This window comes from Brachionichthys hirsutus, chromosome 8 (genome assembly GCF_040956055.1).
Source record: "Brachionichthys hirsutus isolate HB-005 chromosome 8, CSIRO-AGI_Bhir_v1, whole genome shotgun sequence".
Taxonomy (NCBI): domain Eukaryota; kingdom Metazoa; phylum Chordata; class Actinopteri; order Lophiiformes; family Brachionichthyidae; genus Brachionichthys; species Brachionichthys hirsutus.
The window spans coordinates 10,229,663-10,248,952 of record NC_090904.1 but is presented as its reverse complement, the minus strand read 5'-3'; the positions used below and the strand labels follow the sequence as shown (position 1 = coordinate 10,248,952).

Sequence of the window (19,290 nt, the reverse complement as noted above, 5' to 3'; positions counted from 1 at the left end):
AGCACAGGGCGCCATGATGCTGCAGACCAACACCCGAAACGGCGTCTCCTTCCACACGTGATACGGACCGAATAGAAAGGTCCAGATGAATGAATGTGAAGCACTTTAATGCACAAGATTTTCAAGTCAACAAAACACTTGAATCCAATGAATGCGGGCTGCACAGCTTAATGGAAATGCTAAAGGTCTCCACAGTAAATTAGCGTCTCATTTCAAGCTGACATTACTGCAGCAGCATGTAAAAAGGTCATAAAAGGCATGAGTAAGAATAAGAATGGAACATCGATGGTTTTCCCCTCTTATTCCGGGAGCGTGGTTTTGTTTCCGTGTTGCCGATGACACGTTTGTGAGAGAAGGCCGAAGATATAGAACGGCTGACTTCAAAGCAGAAGTCAGGAAGTTGAATTATTTCTGACATTTACTTTGACATTACAGAACTTCCCAATCACGCAGGGACAGAGAAGACAGCCCCCCCCCCCTCCGTGTTACTCTTGTATGCTCTTACACGCCTGTCGGGTTTGTAGAACATGTTTCCTTCTGACAAAGTCATTATTGGAAAAAAAAAAATACAGTGTTTTGTGTTTCCTCGAGAAAAACCATCTGAGGCAACAAAAGCTCCGCCGGCAACCACGCCGTTCTGCCGAGTCAGCGGGCAGAACGGATCCCATTATCTTGTTTATCCTCATGGAAATTTCACAGTTTGCCGTGTGACCTACATTTCCCCAAACAGATTTAGGTCTCAAGCGGTTGAGCCCAGAGAGAGTCGGGACATTTCCTTGATCCTGCAATCAAGAGTTTGAAGCGTTGCTGGTTCAACCGGAGACAGAGTGGGAGACGCATCGGCGCCTCAACCTGACATGCACTCCGGGGTTCATCAAGAGCCTCGCTGGTTCCTGTCGGATGCAGGGCGGGTTCCGTCCCCACCCGCTGCGTCCGAATGTGGTCTTTAAGACCCCCGCCCTGCCGGCGAGCACCGGCCTTACCACCACCAGCTCAGGAAACCACTAAAGATGCCCCCCCCCCCCGACACATCTCTGCTCTGGCCCCAACGCCCCCCCCCCCGTGAGCCTTTGTAATTGCTGCTGCTATTATGAGGCCGCGAGGATCCAGCTGAGGTCCAAGCAGGAGCGATGAGGAGTAAGAGGAGGTCCGGTACCCCTCCTCGCTCCCTCGGGCTCCGACTCCGAGGATTGATCTTCTGATTGAAGACCTGGACCCAGAAGCTGACTACACATCCTGACATTCCTGGCCCAGTGAGAACAGAGATGTATTTTTGGATGGGAAAAAGAATGTCACAAAAATGAATCCATAAAAGTGCAGAAAGTAAAACTCAGTATGACGCCTCAATTCTCTCTCAGGCTGCAGCAGCTTGTTTTCAGGACCAATCAGCACAATCATCCATCAAAGCGCCTATTTTCTATTTATCCAGAGCCATTATCTACGTCATCAAGTCTCCCATGCAGCCGCCTGGACCGGGCCGAACCGGAAGCCTCGCGGCGGTGCGCCCTCTAGTGGACCCACAGCTCACTTCCTGACAGCTGTCAGGCTTCTGTCTTGACCTCGTGGAACCTTTTTCTAAAGAGAATTGAGATTAATAAACGACACAGATAGCGTTTAGGATGGCCGTCAAGCTAATGAGGTATAAATCTCCTCGGATTAATACCGTAATCGATCGTAAATCAGCAGCAGACTGATGTGGAGTTTCCGTGGAGATATGACTTGTGAGTTTAATGTTTTTAATGGTGATTTATTAGTAATTAAACAGCCAAAGTTACCTGATCCATGCTGTTATTGTATTTACTGTTATCTTTGATAAGACAGTTTACGCCCAGGTACTTTTTTAAATAAAAGACAAAAGTGACGACAGCGTCTCAGGATGTTAAAATGAATTAAATCAATGTTAATAAGGACAAGAGGGCAGTGCGCTGGCACAGTGGGTGGCGGTGTTGCCTCACAGCAAGCAGGTCAAAGGTTTGAATTTGACTTGGGACCTTCCTCTGAGGAAATTGTTCACACTAAAATTGTCCGTATTTGTCTGGCGGCTCATCCAGGGTGTTCCCCGCGTCTCACCTGCAGGCAGCCGGGATAGCCTCCAGCAACAGTTTGGAAAAGGAATGAATGGATAAGGACAAGTAAAAACACAATGCATTCATCAAGGCTGCTTCTTTTGCTCTTAGAAATAAGTCGACTCGGTAATAAAACAAAAAATATAGGAAATATCTTTTTAAAGAAAGATTCTTAACACATTTCCACACGTCCCATTTTCCATCCCGGCAGGCAGAGAACAGTTTTCCTGTGTCGCCTGCAGGATTTCTGTGTGTTGTTTTGCATTAATAAATAAGCATAAATGTTAAACGCGGCATTAAATGTTTGTCTTGAGAGACGCGGCAGTGTTCGGCGCTTACGGCGCCTCAGGCCGGTGAAACAGACGCCTCGCTCTCTGAAGCCGCTCTCTGAAGCCACTTTGAGTGACAAGTGTTGGGAGACGCCACGGAGGCGGGGAGAGGTGAAACGAAATGTCACCGGAGCCACACTATCGGCTAAACGCCGCCTCGACCCACACGCTTCAAAACAAACATTTTGTGTGCCGTTCATTTTCCACACTCACACTAAGAATGAAATCATTTTGGAAAGGGATGTTACGCGTTTGAAATCTGAAGCAGGGCCTCGTCTCTCGACACGCAGACGGATGCGATCGATCCCCAGGGAATCTTTGCTGCCGATAACAAGTCCGATCAAATTTAATCTGGAAGAAATCTCCATTTCATGGCTTTAAAAAAAAAAAAATTGCAATCCTCTTTTGTAATGCATACGCTATTTTAGCAATCAGTCAGTGAACATCCTCCGCCTCGCTCTGCAGGGAAACAGTCATTAGGTCCGTTTGGAGAGCGACGCAAAGCAAGAAAAGATGCAGCAGCAGGAAGCAACCTTTTCCTCGGAATATACAACATGGCCTTTTGGAGACGTCTGCAGTGAGCCAATAACTGGAAACGTCCCAAACGTCAGGCTTCCCCCCCCCCCCCCCCCCCCCCCGGCAGAACCAGAGAGGAGCAGCACAGCCACGGCGGTGACGGAGCAAACCCAGCGGCTGAAGGCTGACGGATAAATGTCGACCAAATCTGCTTGGAATTCGAAGAAAGAAAGGAAAAATCACAGCGGAGCGAAGCATTGGGACCGAAGGCGGTTTTTAAATCACAGATTTGTGTCAGGAAAATCGGAATGTCCTTTTATGTCCCCCCCCCCCTCCCCGACCGCTAGATATCCTAACACCGTTAATCTTCCTGACAACTGGTCGGCGATAGCGATGAATGAGCGTTTCACGGAAACAAACAATCGTGCTGGCGTGGGATCCGGCAGCCGGAGATCGCCGTGTTCCCGCCACGGAGCAGACGGGCCTGTGACGAACGGCGAGGCAGCGCCGCGTCGCTCTGATCATGAGATGCGTGTTTCTAAAGGTACATCCAGAGTGTTTACCGCAGCCGGGTTTTGGCGCCATGCGGATTCATGGGAAAACGCGGCTGCTTTTGATGTCTGATAGTCGCTGCCGCGCTCCGAAGCGCCGCCATGAAAGAGACTTTTCAACTAGATCAATTCAATGCAACGCGCGGCGGCAGGAGAGCGAATCAGAAGCCTGATCGATGGCGACGCTCATATGAGGTTCCTCTTAATTAGCCCGAATGTCTCTGCTTTTATGCGCCAGCTGACAATTTCCATCTGTAATTACTGGCTGCTGGAAGCAGCTGCGTCCCCGCGGGCGCCGGCTCTTGTATCGCCGCGTCCATCGACGGCGGCGCAGCTGAATGCTAAACGCAGACGCGTTTCCCCCGTGACACACGCCGCGGCTAAAATAAAGCAGCTCCCGCGTCGCTTGCTTTCCACGCAGACCTCGGAACAACCTGGGCTCGCCGCCCGCCATCTTTGAAGACGTAAAGGTGAGTAAGGCATTAAAAATTAACCAGCCGTCGATTTTTTCGTGGGTCCATTTATTACAGACGGCGGGGCAGGCTCGGGATTGGTTCACGCTTTTTGATAACAGCAGATTGGGAACAATGTTGACTCCCGAACGTTCTGAAGTATGTTACCGTGGAAACGCAACGACAATAAAGTCCAATCAATCAATCTCCAAGCAGCGGCGCAGCTCTGGCGGCTTTATTTGATACCGCTGTCATGGAGAGTGATATATGTGGCCTTATTAGGCCACACACACACAGAGACACACGCACACACGCACACACACACACACACACACACACACAAGGGCGTTACCACAGGATGTCACCATGACACCACGACCACAGAGGGTAATAGTTTGAGAAACTGATCGGAACAAGCTGAATTTAGCAGTTAAAATTTATAGTGTGCACCGTGGCCTCACAGCAAGAAGGTGCCGGGTTCAAATCCCATCTTTGTATGTTCTCCCCGTGCCCCTCCCTCTCCGGGTTCTCCGGTTTACTCCCACCTCCAAAGTAAAATCCATGCAATGCAGGTGAATTGATGACAGCATAGTGTGTGCGTGAGTGGTTGTCTGTCTCCGCAATTCACTGGCGACGCAGTCGGGGTGTAACCCCGCCTCCCGACCATAGCAAGCTGGGATAGGCTCCAGCAACTTCCGTGACCCGCAAAGTGGAAAAAAATGGATGAAGGGATAAAAAAAAAATGGATCGACTGCATTGCAGTTCTGCTGGTTTCCACGGCGCTGAACGGGAACATAAACCCATCCCGCCTTAGCGGCGAGCCGCGGGTGGAGCTGATGGAGGCGCATTCGTTCTTAAAGAACTGGTGAAGCAGAAAATATCACTGTTAGATGAGGAGAGGAGCTTTGTGGACGACGAACAGCGGGATCAGGAGGAGGACAAGACGGCCTCCGACCCAAAAAGAAAAGCCCGGGCCCGCAGATCGGAAGCATTTTTAAATATGTGCAACAAATCATAAAAGACTGATGCATGAAAACATTCTCTCCAGTTCCTGCAGCTTTCGAAAACCAGGTGTCATTTTTAGGACAAAACAGACAAATTAAAAATATGCATAAAATCGAGCCGCGACAGCTAGACGTCACAAATGGACAAAACGGGTGAGATTAGAAGAATGAGAGAAGAAGATGGAATAACTCTAGGAAGGAGAGGAAGAACAGCCAGCCGTCTTTAGACCTCGTTCTAAAAATAGCCTCTGGCGTGACGTCATCAGTGCTACGCAAACTCCGTCCACCTTTCCCTCTGTCGGTGCAGAAAACTCAGAGTGCCGTGTTTTATTCGACGGCAGCACACGCACATAAAGAAAAATCTACCTCCCTGAAATGTGATTTTCCCCTCCCACACATCACCACAAAAACACCTCATCCGTCAAAATATCCCAGCATGCAACATTTTACAGTCGTACTCACGTGTGGCGGAGGCGTCTGTGGGTCATGGCGCCGCTGGTCACTTCAGCGTCGGGTCTGGGGGAGCAGGAGAGCAGGAAGCTGAGGCGGAGTGCAGTTACACGCACACACACACACGCACGCACGCACGCACACATACACACACACACACACACACACACACGCACACACACACCCCTGCCGCTGCTCATTCAAGCGTTTCTCACACTGGGGACGATGGATTTACGGATGGCGGTTTCAGGATGTAACGGACGCCACGTGCATCTCATTAGCGGACCGCTAAAGCGTTTACCCGACTTGATCCGTATTCGTGTGTGTGGACCGGTTCTGTGGGCCCATTAAGACTTCTTAATCCTTTCTGTAGGGTCAACAGCTGTTCGAGTTTGGAGGTGCTGCAGGTCTCCATGGAAACATTCACTGCGTATCCCGGTGGACGTGATGCTAGTAGATGCTATACATCCCCACCCAGTAAGAAGCTCCACCAGTAGCTCAGGAGGGATATCCGGCCTGTTTCACGGACCGCCGTGACATTCCCGAGGACGGTCATGGTCCCCAGAGGACGCATCCTGCAGCTTTAACCTTCGGTTTGATCGTGCGCCCCTCAGGATGAAACGCAACACCTTTAGTGAAGCTTTAACTTTTCAATTCATGCAACGATTAAGCCAAATCTAATGTGTCCAATAGATTAGGACATGCAACAGTCCAGTTCCAACCGTAATCCCTCCCTGCAGATACGTTCACATCGAGGCGTCGGGAGTCACGAGAAAACTTCCGGGACTAACATGGAGCCTGCAGGCGGATGCTGGGGCTGCAGGTGCAGGAAGCATTATGGGAAGCAGCCGCGTTCCCAGGCGAGGGGAGAGACGGGAGGCGGCGCAAATACTCCGTCAGGTCAAACGTGGAATGTTTGAGGAGAACGAGGCCATCGCTTCGACCTGGCCACGTCTACATGGATGCGTTTTCCGACTCGGGTCAGGAGAGCTATTCAGGAATAGAGAACGGTTTCATTTAGCAGGAACTGGAAGTACCCGATCCCATCCGCTGGAACATTCGTAGCCTAAAACACGGAGGCCAGCTGGCCGTTGCACCGCTGGCATTTTATCCACGTCTTCCATCATCCCCGTAGCTTGGAAGGTGCATAATCAGGGCTAAGGAAGGGATGCTGGCTCGGGACAAAAACACGCTCAGCATCGCTCATCGGATGTTTCCCACAGGAACGCAAGCCGTGCAGAAAGGACCGAACCTCTGACACGACAAGAGGCGAGGCGGAGGGATGCGTCCAAACATCAATCACAGCAGTTGTCATGGCAATAGTGGAGTGTGAAGGACCATCCCCCCCTCTGGAGACTTACTGACATTCATTCTGACTCCAGGTAGACGCAGACAGGGGAGAACCTCGCCATAGCGCCCCGTCCATCAGACCCTCAGCCCCCCCCACCCCCCGGACACCGTTTAGTGTCCCCGCTGGTCCTGATGGGGGACGCTTTTAATCGTCTCGCAGCCAGGGAGACTGCCAAGGGGGAAGCTCGACAGTTTGATGGATGGCGCAGAATCGGTCGTGGCGACTATCCATCGTTAATTCGTGCTGGTCCGGCTTCCAGCAGACGAGAACCCCCCCCACCCCCCCGTCATTAGAGGGCTTCAGCAACAACGGCTGAATTTGAGCACAAGCTTGACGCCGGAGCTTTCCTGTGATCTTGAGCTAGTTTTGTCAGATAAACAGAACTTTGACTGGATTTAAAAGGCTCGGCGGAGGGAGAGAAGCGCTGCTGGACACGCCTGCTGGAACGCTTGATGTCAATCAGGTCTGCCTCCGGTCGCTTGAAGAGGAAACAACACCGGATGCATCCGTCCTGTAATCAATGGAGGACAATGTCTCCGTCCTCCAGTCTCACCCTCAGGCCAGGCCCAGCCCAGCGACTGCTGGTAGCGTCACTGCTAACGTTCAACGCCACCAAGGAGGTTCTGTTTGTTGCTTGTTTGTTTGTTAGCAGGATTACAGAGAAACGGCTGAATGGATCGTGATGGAAAGAAATCTGAAGATGAGTCTTGTTATAATTTAGATCCCGTTATATTTTGAGAGCGATCCGGATTCCCCTCTGGATACAAAATTATCCAGATTTTCCCATTTACTTATATTTGAGGCTTTTTCAAAAATCATATTTTTCCAAATCTGCATTCAATTTACTCACCAAAGATAACAGTCATAAAGGGGTCCGATATGAACCGTCACGCAAAATGTCTTCTGGATCTGATCCAGAATGAGGTCAGGAAAAAATAATAATTACATTTTAACATTAAAACCCATTTATGGATCAACCCTGATTCACTTTTCATGGTTGGTGTATAAAGACACCAAGAGCAATCTAGAACATTCTGGTGCTGATCCAGATCACCATGTGGACGGTGTTGATCCAGATAGAAGGGGAACGAGCTGCTTGGAGGAGGTCTGTGCTCTCCGGGTGCTTTTCTCGTTGTCATCGTGTATAATCGGACTGCAAGGCTTCACACTTGTCCCCAGGACAATCATTCGAGTTTGCACCAACAGAGGGCAGTGTGTTTTCAGCCAACCTGGCTGTCCCTCCGGGCGCCTGCTCCACAGCAGCGCCGGCGAATCGCTAACTTAAACTCTACTTCATCATCGGCTGACATCAAGCCAAAGGCAAACCGGAATATTTCATTTTCATTGTCCCGCAGCTCCGTGTTTATCCCGCACTGCTTCAAAACCGCTGCTTCAAAACCACCTCCAGCAGGACAGGGTGCGACATCGTGAAGCACACACAGTCCACTTCATCACAGCATTTCAAGGAGCGCCACCGCTTCTCCAGCACGCCTTTGGAAAGCGAGTGAAATCTGGATCTGGGTGGGAATATCATTTAAATTCTAATCTAATCCGTTTCATTCAGTATTATTCATGTCGGGTCAGACTGGTAGGACATGAGACCAAAGTGATGCTCGCCGGTTAACGGCTTCGCTCATGGACAACACTTCTCTTCTTTTATCATTACTGTAGGATGGAGGAGGGCAAGGAGGGCAGGGGGGGGGGAGGAGGAGGGCAAGGAGCGGGTCTTTGATGCCTTAAAAGCATTTTCCTTTCGTTGCAGAGGGAGTCGTTTTAACTTGAATCAAACGCTCCCACTGCCAATTAGCTTCATGATCAAAAGGTGGAGGGGGGGGGGGGGGGGGTCACTAAACCCAGACTAGAATGCAGGTGCCCCGCTCTGCTGGCGGGGGCGTTTAGAGGCAGTATAACTGTCAGTTTGTGCCACGCTGTTTGTCGGGGGGGCCTGACCTCTTTCCAGGTGGACCGCCGAGGCGACCCGGTGGGGGTCCGGGTTAGGCTGATGCATTAGACGCATCCGTCTCTCGGGCCGGCTCCCGTCAAGGACGGATTCCTCCTGGCCGAGCCATCCTCACCAGCAGCAGAATGACAGTTATGGATGTAACTGTGGTTCTATGAGTTCAGGGTGACCGCCCAAAGTTCTCTGTAGCCTACGTCAGTCAGGCGACTGTTAGCATTAGCACATGAGCCCATCTGCAGCTAAGTAACGGACATGCACGTTATTAAATAATAATCATGTAATATATATAAGAGCAATATTTGTAATTGTTTTAAGGTACAATTCAATCATTTGTGTTTGTGCTGCAGTTCTTTTCCGTTCATTGGAGAACTTTGAACAGAAATTAACAGTTTCATCGCGCTCAGGTTTTCAGTCCCGACGTCCTCTCCATCATCTCCGAACAAACGAGGAGGAAGGAGCTCCTCTCCATCCCATCGCCCTCGACATCGCCACTTCCTACTATGATGTCAAGTCACAACCAGACTACAATGTAGTAATGATTAAAATGATGCTAATCGAAGCACCGAATGGCGGCCATTATCATCACAGTTAATTACCCCCCCATTCCACTGTATGGAACGTGTGACAGCGAGCGATCACATCCAAATGAACAAAGAGCGGAGCAATAACCGGGGTCATTAGAATGGAGTCTGCGACTCTGCGGGAGTCAAAACTGAATATTTCCTTTTGATTTTGGCGTACAGTGATGCACCGCTGATCCGACTCAGGGGATGCTCACGGGATGCCACAAGCAGACAATCATTCACACACACCTACAGATAATTTAGCATTTCCAATTGACTTCATTAGCATGTTTTTGGAGGTGGCGGGAAGCCGGAGAACCTGGAGAGAACCCAGACTACATTTTGGGGGGGCTTCTTTCCCCCTCGCTGCTCAAACAGACATGGGGAGAACGTGCAAACGATGGGCAATGCTGTATTAATTCGCAATGCTAGCATGCCCGACTAACAATTCTACTGTGCCCACTACCGGTACTTCATCAAACAGCTGTGTTTTATTTATTTATTTACTTATATTTTTGGGAAGTTTAAACTTCCTCAAACCATCAAATATAGAAAGCTTTCAAAAAAAATGCAGGATTGAGTTAAAAATAAAAGCAATTTAACAGTATTATCATAAAATGCAGAGAAATATCACTGCTTTATTTCCCATCCCAGCGACTTCTGTCCGATTCTTCCATTGTGTTTCTTATGAATGGACTCATTGTGAAGATATATGATTTCCATTTTTTTGCCAGCGGAAGTCAAACACGTCCGATTACAGTGGACCCAGCATTGTGCACCCCCCCCCCCCCCACCACCACCACCACCACCACCCACCCCCACAAAAGGTTGACTACAGTAACAAAGAACAGAAAGTATTTCTTCTCCGAGATACAAGACAACGTGAGCTTCGCTCCACGGGGGCTGACTCTTTAGTCAAACAGAACGAGGCCACGCTGTGTGCACAACATTTCAGCTGGCGTGGATCAAAACAAGCCGTTTGGAAGTAGGCTAATGGATGTGGAACATCAGAACCAGCTTCTTCTCGGAGCGTCGCTACGGATGTCAGAGCTGAGCGAGGGAGCGATCCCAAGATACAACATTTTGGGGGGGCTTCTTTCCCCCTCGCTGCTCAAACAGAAACACAAGCGCTGATCCATCGTTCCTAATCTTTATGCACAGACACTAAACCGTGTCATCGGTCTTTTTCTGCAAAGATTCAAACAACCGTGCGAAGCAGTTCAGCAGTTCAGGTAGAACGGATGCAGGCTTTACCTGGAAGCTAAAATCTGCATCGACTTGATGACATGTTCCAGAGCCGATTCGATTCGCTCTGCGATGCAGCTTCTCCACAAAACACGTCTCACGGCAGTTAAAACAATAGACAAATAGATGCAGGAAAAAATATTGCATGTCAGACATTGCTTGTGTTCATTTTCCAGGGATCTAATTATTTTTTCCCCTCTGCTCTGGAGAAAGATGACATGTCCCATGTTGAAAACAATGGTTGAATGTGTTTACAAATGTGGAGCAGCACCGCCGGGTGTGTGTGTGTGTGTGTGTGTGTGTGTGTGTGTGCACGCTCAAATTCTGACAAATTGTCTCGCCGGCTGTCAGAGGAGTCGGAGCCGGTTGGAGCTGCAGACTCGAGGCTATGCTAGCACTCGTAGCATAGCGCACCTTAATCGCAGTCTGAGCTGTCAGTGTAAACTTGCATTGTGGGTAAAGTAGTTTGACAGGTGATGTGTCTGCAGGAAGGAGAATGGATATCATAAATAAATACAAATACCCATGGTTCTAAGAGGAAGGAACCCGTTAAGGCCCTCGCAGCTCGTCAGGAGATGCTTAAAGGGACTAAACGTAATCTGAGCCCAGCGTGATTCCAGCCCTCCTTTTCATTCCCTATAATGCCGCCTGACACAATCTGACATTTTTCCTCATTCCGTTTGGAAATCCAGGACAGGATTACAACATGCCGAGATGGAATTAGAATGGCATGGCAATCCAATTTTTGGTTGCAGGGATGAATGGATCAGCGTAATGCCCTCGCCGTGCAAATGGCTCCGTGAACTGGGGCATTCTCGGAGTCCTTCCCTGCATTCAGCGCGTGAAAGAAAAGCAAATGATGCTTCTGTTTGGGGAATAGAGGGCAGATGAGAGAGCACATGAAAAGGCGCTTCCAATTTACACGGCAAGGCACATTAAACAAGCTGTGTTAAAAGAAATAGAATTAACATGAGGATGTAATATTAACCCGAGCGAGTCAAGCAGTTGATTAAGTCAGACGCTGCACCTGCAGTCCCCCCACCAGCAGAGGGCAATAGGCGAGCACCATTACGGATTTATTCAGAAGAGGAAGGCGTCCCACAGGGAGACTGAAACGTAGCCATAGATTGCATAAGGAGTGAGCTTCATACGGAAGCTCTGATGGAGGTGTGTGCTCTCTCGTTTGTTTTTAACGGCGCTTTTAGAGATTAGACCTAATCTGGCAGACAGGTGTTCCTGAAACTTGTGCAAACAGCAAAGCTTTTTGAAGTTCATATTTCACTTATTACAAGATCACACTCAAAACACACAAAGCAGCCAACTTTCTCTCAGCATCACCGGTTAGCAGTTTGAATTAACCCGAGACAACCGCTGTTGGAGGTCTCGCCGGGGACGATGCGGGAGTGTCCCCACGCCGAGAGAGACACACATTCCTTCCATTCATGCACCTACGGTGTGGGTTTCATAGAAAACGGAGGAGAAGGTGTGAAAAGAAAAGACTTAAAGCTGCAGGATTGACACGAGACAGAAATCTGAACATCCTTTTCCTGTGCGGATGGCAGACGGGAAATGAAGCGAGCAGCTGCTGCTCCTTCGGCTCGGCCGGAGGTGACCTCCGGATGGACGCGGACGTCCACAGCGACGAAACGCAACTCTTTACTTCACAGAAATTAATGAACGGTTAATCCGACCGCTTTACTTTTTCAATTTATTCCTGTAATACAGCGGAAGAAAATCCAGATCCAGATTGAACAATCACTCCCCATCTGTTCCAGACATTTGAATACATTTGTACATTTATAGAAGAATCCATTCTTCTTCTGCTCGACCCGCCGATCAATGCGTGCTTCCTGTGGACAGCGAGCGCAGCAAACATGCGGCGCTGCGTGATGCTGGTTGGCGATCATCACAGGCGCACCAGATATTCTGATTTATTCAATGCGAGGGCACCATCCTCCCTGAGGGGGGGGGCATCGAACCCCCAGAGTGGTGGCAGAGATATGGATCTATTATAGGTCTTCACATACGATCCCTGGTGGTTACAAGAATATGCTTGGTTTGTGTTTGTGTAGGAGGGGGGTATGTTGTTGCACCGATGCCAGACAGGACTGCTGCAGCTACAGAACTAGAAGAAACTAGAAAAGCACTCCGAGCGTGCAGACCTGCACCAAGCAGCTCATTCCCTTCCTAACTGGATTCACACCGTCCACATGGTGATCTGGATCATCCCCACCCTACACGATTGTGCCAATAAACATCGGCCAATAATCAACCGAGAGTTTGAGGAAATGTTGAAAAATCGACAGATAATCTCAGGCAAAAAACAACCTCCTTGGCCGAGGTAAAAAATAATCACCCCCCGGAGACCGAGGTGGACAATATTGTCAAAAGGTCATTTTTGCAGCGCGGCAGTCGGAAGAAATGTCAGGTTTCATATTCTGACATATTCTCCATATTCTTGGAGGGAGAGAAAGCTTTGCTTTAAGTCACACTGTGCTGCGATGTGTTAAATTACTCCCACGTCAGAAAATAACAGCCCTTCACAGTGCAGCACACGCCCTAGTCATTAGGGGAGGCGGGCGCCGAACCCGGGCGCGCTCCGTCAGCGGGGGGGATTCGTGTGCGAGGATCTGGGCGGGCGTGTGCGTCGTACTGTTCATGGAACTGCCGCACATTTCCCTTCGACAAACAATCCATCATTAATTGCTTTTCACGCGAAGCACACGACAGCAAAGGCGCAGATGTGATTCAAAAAACAGAACTACAGGCGAGGGAAGCTTCTGCTCATAAACCGGTGGAGCGTGACACGTCGTTTTAACAGGTGGAAGCTGACCTTTTGTCACAAAGGCCCGGCAGCAGAGAAGTTACACAGTTAACCCTGGATTAACTGATCCGCATTGATCCAAACAATTTTTGTTTAGCTCACAGCTAATATCTGTTAGCTAAGCATATTTTTTTGTCTTTCATTAGGTCAGTTATCACATCTCTTCAACTGTGTGTGATACATTTCAATATGGAACACTCGTCACACGTGGCAGTAAATTACCGTGGAAATCCGCTGCCGAGGATAAAGGATCCAGTTTAACTGACAGTGAATAAACTGCCTCAGGCTGAAAGCAATAAGTCATGTATGGAATAATCTGCATCTCCGACCCAGACTCTCATTCAAACCTGGGAAAGGCAATTTCCATATATTCAGCAGTGCCTGGATGCATTTCAGAAAGATCCCGTAGCGTCCTTATTACCAAAGAGAAGTCGATGTTGACATCAGGAAATTTATAGGCTAAGTATGATATAAGCGTCGTCTCCTGTGAGCATCGAGTGTAAATAGAAATGAAGCAAGACGTTTTCACGGTTCGGTGCTCTGAAGATGCTCAGGCTGATGAGTACACGGAAGACGAACATCCTGCAACGTTGTCGATCAAGTGCCGCTTGCCTCGGTCTGAGAATGATTCGCCATGGCCCTGTAGCCGGAAAATACTTTAATACTTTAACTGTTGCTTTAGGACAGAACCGTCTGACCCGGCCTGGGGGAGGCTAGCACTTTAAAAAAAATTGTGCATTGGAATTCTAAATTACAGAAGCTGTTTCCAGAGGGAGGAGCTTTTATTTTCTCCTTGTTGAGGCTAACTGCAGCAGCGAATGCCACCGAGCATTTGGACGAGCTCTGGCAGCCTCCCAGCATGCCAGAGAAGAACTAACCATGCCTGCAGAAAAATCCAATATGCTGTCTGTCCAAAAAGCCGGGGTGAAACTGGGTAAGTGAATACTCAGGGATTACATTTCAGTCTCTAACCTCCCAGATGGCCTCTAATCTCAAATGACAAACTGCCTCTCGAGAGCTGGAGAAACGTGCTGGACTTTGGCGCTGAGGGTCGTCTTCTTTATCCACCTCTATAGGAGCAACCGCTGACAGGAGAAACTCTTTTTAGATATCATCTTCCTTTCCTTTCAGCCACAGCAAAACAAGCTTCTCCACTTCACCCTGTCTTTTGCAGTTATATATATTATATACATCTAAAATTTATCATTTTAAAGGTGATCAATCAACGTAAGTGCGAGCCAATTTGTGTGGTGAAGTTTTATTTTGTTTTTTTATTCAAAAACACAGAACTGTATCCAGGCTGACAACTCGCTCTAATCAAAGTTTACGCCAACATAATATGTGGTATAATGTTCGTTGAGGTCTTCTCTATCCATAACAGCCATGATCCTGCATTTAAGGCTGAACCTTAAATAACATGGAGTTGATTTTCGGGGTTTTGTTTTGCTGATCTGCATCAGCGTGAAACTGCATTCAGGCACATCGAGCAGCGAGAATGAACGGATGTGAGAATCTGTCCTAAAAACTGAGCGCAGATTAACGCTTAATTAATTCGTTTCTGCGCTTGTTGTTAAAAATGAAGGTCAGAAATGTGCGAAGAGAAAACTACGCACACATTTTACCGGGTGTCAAACACATTCTGGCGTGGGTGGCGAGCATATTGTGTGAGCGACACCAGCTGGGAATTTGTCGAAGACGAGTAAGCGGCGCATTTTGGCGCTTCGTTTCATCCTTCCTCGTGATGTGGAGCTTCTGTGTCATCTGGTCAGGGCTAATGAAGAGAAAGCAGGGGGATCGATGTCGATGTCGCTGCAGCAGCTGGCTGGAAAATACTTTGCAAATACTCTCACATAGTGCCAAATAGTGCCCTGAGAGTCTAGTTCAACACGGAGAAATCCCGAAAGGAATGCAGAAAAACTACCCAGCAGAGCCAAATTCAATCGATCTGCTTTTGCACGTCACGCCACTCGAGACGGCAGAGGGAGGTCTGAGTATTTAGGAGCGTGCTTCAGCCATGTGGCCGGCTTAACTGAGAGAAACTAACATCACAGCGATGGAGGACTTCTTCCATAAAGCGAACATTTGTTGAGCAAAAACAATGGAGATGAGCAAACGCTCCGCCAAGTCGAGCGATTGCGACTTCAGGGAGACTTGCAGCGACGCTCTACCGTATGGAGAAGAGGACTCTGCCAGGGTGAAAGGACATAACGAGAGCAGCGGCGTTTTATTGAGCTGGAGTGGACTCACAGGCATTCAGCAAACGGAAAGGTTGTCAGAGCTGGTCTGCTGGGCGGGACAAGTCCCGACCAAATGCCACCTAAAGGTTCGCCACAGATGTTTGCAGAGTTTACACCCTGTGGACGTTGCGTCGGTGAATGCTGACATGTGTATGACTTTGGTGGAGGCGGAGCTATCTGAGGAAAAGACAGGAGGAGGAGCTAGAAGTGGCGGAGATGAAGATGCTGAGTGCTGAGGTTCTTCTTGGGAGTGACCAGGTTGGGTAGGATTAGAAATGAGACAATAAGAGGGACAGTGAAGTTTTGGATACAATGTCAGAGAGACCAGACTTTGATGGTTTGGACATGTCCAGAGGAGAGACAGGGACTATATCGGTAGAAGGATGCTGAGGATGGAGCTGCCAGGGAACAGGGCTAGAGGTCGACCCAGGAGACGGACGGACGTAGTGAGGGAGGACATGAGAGTGGCTGATGTTGGGGAGGACGATGCAAAGGACAGGGTGAAGTGGAGAAGCCTGGGTTGCTGTGGTGAACCCTCACGGGGCAAGCCGAAAGAAGAAAAAGGTATTTATTATTGTATGGATGCTGTCGTTTGTCGTCTGACAGCACAGGAATGTGACCTCCAGAACCTCCCAGCGAGTTCCGATGGAAAGTTAATTAACTGCCTTTCGCAGGCGGCGGGCGCGTAATAGCTGGCCGCCGTCGCGCCCCTATTACCCAGCCTTTAACAGTGATGAATTAGCGCTCTTTTCCCGCCGCCTGCCTCCACCTTCGGCGTCTTCAGCCTGCTGGGACGGTGAACGCCATACATCACCTGGCTCCCATACAGCCATGGGAGACGCAGGAGAAATTAACCGGAGAGAACTATTAAAATGGCACGAACGAAAAATCACGGACGCTCTGAAGGGAAGCGAAGGTGTTTCAACAAGGCTAAAGATGCGCTCAGTCGAGGCCACGGACTCAGGTGGAAGAGCGTACTTCTGCCAACGCTCGCTTGTGCTCAGATGAAAGCAACTGGGGCAGAGCATTCACAGAAATCTATAAATATCCCCGCAGCTCCAGCGATAGGCATTGTGGTTATTTTTACATCCCATCCCGCTGAGTGTTCCGAATGCTGCGTCATAATCCCAAACAATCACACAGACGGAACGCGACGATCTGCAACTTTTTGGGGTTTTTTCCCCCACCACATACAAAATTGAACATTATTTTAATTACAAATGACAAAAAAAAAGAAGAAGCTGCTGCTGCTGCTAAGAGACAGAAAGGAGGCGGTGGCCTCGCAATCAGGAGCCGCGGAAGCGCAGACGGGCCGAATCCCAAGTCACACATTGTTATTTTGAACGACTTCAGTAAAATCTCAGAGCGAGAGGGCCGATAATGACGGTTTTGTTTTTTTCCCCCATGTCGGTGCCACAGAGATAGAGGCGGCGCAGAATGGGAACTTAAGCTGACAAGTTTAATAATGGAGGGCCGCAATTTGGAAGGGGGGGGGGGGTGCAACGGTGATCCAATCAACATGAAAGTGCAGCAAGACGAAATGTAGGTGGCGGCGTGAACGCACGCCGCCACTTCCATCCCACTTCTGAGGCAAAGCCGCTCAGCCGTTCGTCGAGGCTACGGCGGCTTGAGTAAATGAACCGTTTACTCTGCATCACGGCACAAAGTATCACCGAAGTGAGCCGGAGGCCGATTCAGATTTTGAAGCATAACGCCGTCCATGAGCTAGTTTTAACGTTAAAACGTGATATTCTTTCCAGACCTCATTCTGGATCAGATCCAGAACACATTTTTCAGAACACATCGGACCCCTTTATGACTGGGATACTTGGTGAGTGAATTGAACGCAGATTTTACAAGATATGATTTGTTTCTTCTTTTCAGTAAATTGGAACATCTGGATTTTTGTGTGTTCAGATGGGGACCCGGATCGCTCTCAAAATTGAATGGGATCTAAGTTTTATTCCAATAATCCCCAAAACATTGCCGCCGTCCCAATGTTGGGTCGATTCTCATGCATTCTGCAGAGGTGCTTGAAAAGAAAAGTGAATTCAATACTCTGTGAGGTGTTTGAATCATCATAAATAATTTGAGAGACTGAACCCAGAGAGAGACGTAATAATCGGCATGGAGCGGGATTCCCGCTACGCTAAATGCAGGAGAACAGAGCCTTCTCAGCTCCACCCCGAACGTCTCCAGCTTCTGGAGACGCTCCTTTAATGTTGTATCTGACAAACATGAATCCGGATGACCCTGACTGCGGAGCTGCTTGACTACACGGCAAGCAGACGGCTGCACAGCGGGAATCTTCCTCCCCGCGATGGGCTTCTACTTTCATGCATCTCCTACTGTAAGCTCCGGCTCGCCATTCCAAACACAAAGCCCACGGGAAAGTTTAATCGACGTGCGCTTGTTATCCGCGTTGCTCTGCAAATGACTTAATAGAGTGGGACAGCTCACGACCTCACTGTAATCACAAGCGTTTAGCGCTCCTTCTTCGCACTCTCTTCATCTCCACGGCTAATTAGAATCAATAAACATGGCGAACAAACAAGGCTCATTAGGGGCTCTCGCTATCTTTGTCCTCCTTCCCCCCCCCCCCCGACCGTTGGGGTGAAATGTTTTTGGAGCCCCGCTCCACGAACCTTCGTCTCAAACTGCTCCCCGCTCAGTTCTGGATGCTCAACGAGATGCAGCGGCTTCTGCAACAAGAATATTATAAATCCTTTGAAATTGCCACAAAGCTTTTGAAGCCCGCGTCCCCGCTGCTCGCAGGGTTTTCATCTCTCCTCATTTGCTGAGGAGCTCGCGGGGGCCTGGAGGAGCAGCTGTAACGAACTCCGGGGGAAATCATCCACGGGGAGGCGAGCCGCATCAGCGTTACTGTACGGTACAGTATGCGCAAGATGTTTTGTGCTAACGCGCCGCAATAAGCAAAGCTGTAAAACAGAGCAGCCTGGAGCCGGGCCTGACACTCTGTGTCTTAGACGTCCTTTGACTATTTCACCGCTTGTGAAGCAACTCTGTTCCCCGACCGCGCCCTGTGTGCAGCTGCAGTAGGCGTCCTTCAGCTACAATCGGAAGGGATTTGGGGGGCTGAGGCGCCCTCCCACCAGGTTGTGCACAGTAGGAAGTGGAAGTCTCTCCAGGAGGAAAAGGAAAAGACTGACAAACAGAAAACTCAGCACCGTCACGGGGATGGCAGGGATGTTTCTGGACAGAGTGGCTTTCCAAACTGGCAAGAACTTGGATCAATATGAATAAATAAATAAAAACAACTGTACAATTTTACCCAAAAGATGCAGACTTCCATTCGTGACAGGGGTAACTTCTTCTACACAGAGGGGCAACGAGGCTTAGGGGAATCTCTGAGACCGCTACGGGCAACGAGGCGTGCCGTCTGCAACACAAGAAGAAAGAGGCACATTGAAGAGGTTGGTGACGCACAATTCATCCAGTTCACGACAATCAGATGCACAACTCGTCCGTGGATGATGACAGCGGGGAAATGTGCGACAACGCCTACCGAACCGGAAGCAGGAGCAGGAGCGAGACAAGAGGAAGAACAGCAGAACAACTTCCTGTTATCCAACTTGTTCTCGTAAAACCGTTCACATGTTCGAGTTCCAGTACGGGAACTACCAACAATACACGTTGAATACAATGCGATAGATCAAGACGTCTTAAAGTTAGCCAGGGGCAGAAGGGGCAGAACGGGGGCATCAGGGGTAATTCAGGGCTG

At 49.2% G+C, this 19,290-nt stretch overlaps 1 protein-coding gene across 2 annotated transcripts in view; it reads right to left on the bottom strand.

The window, feature by feature from the left end:
• iqsec1b (IQ motif and Sec7 domain ArfGEF 1b) overlaps nt 1-19,290 on the bottom strand; it is a 78,113-nt gene that overhangs the window by 40,761 nt on the left and 18,062 nt on the right. The window contains exon 5 of one of the 2 annotated variants that reach the window (XM_068741927.1): nt 18,841-18,948. In XM_068741927.1, coding sequence (XP_068598028.1) covers nt 18,841-18,948 — 108 coding nt within the window. Of the gene's footprint in view, nt 1-5,380; nt 5,422-18,840; nt 18,949-19,290 lie in introns of those variants that run through there. The other variant, XM_068741928.1, reaches the window with a different exon arrangement.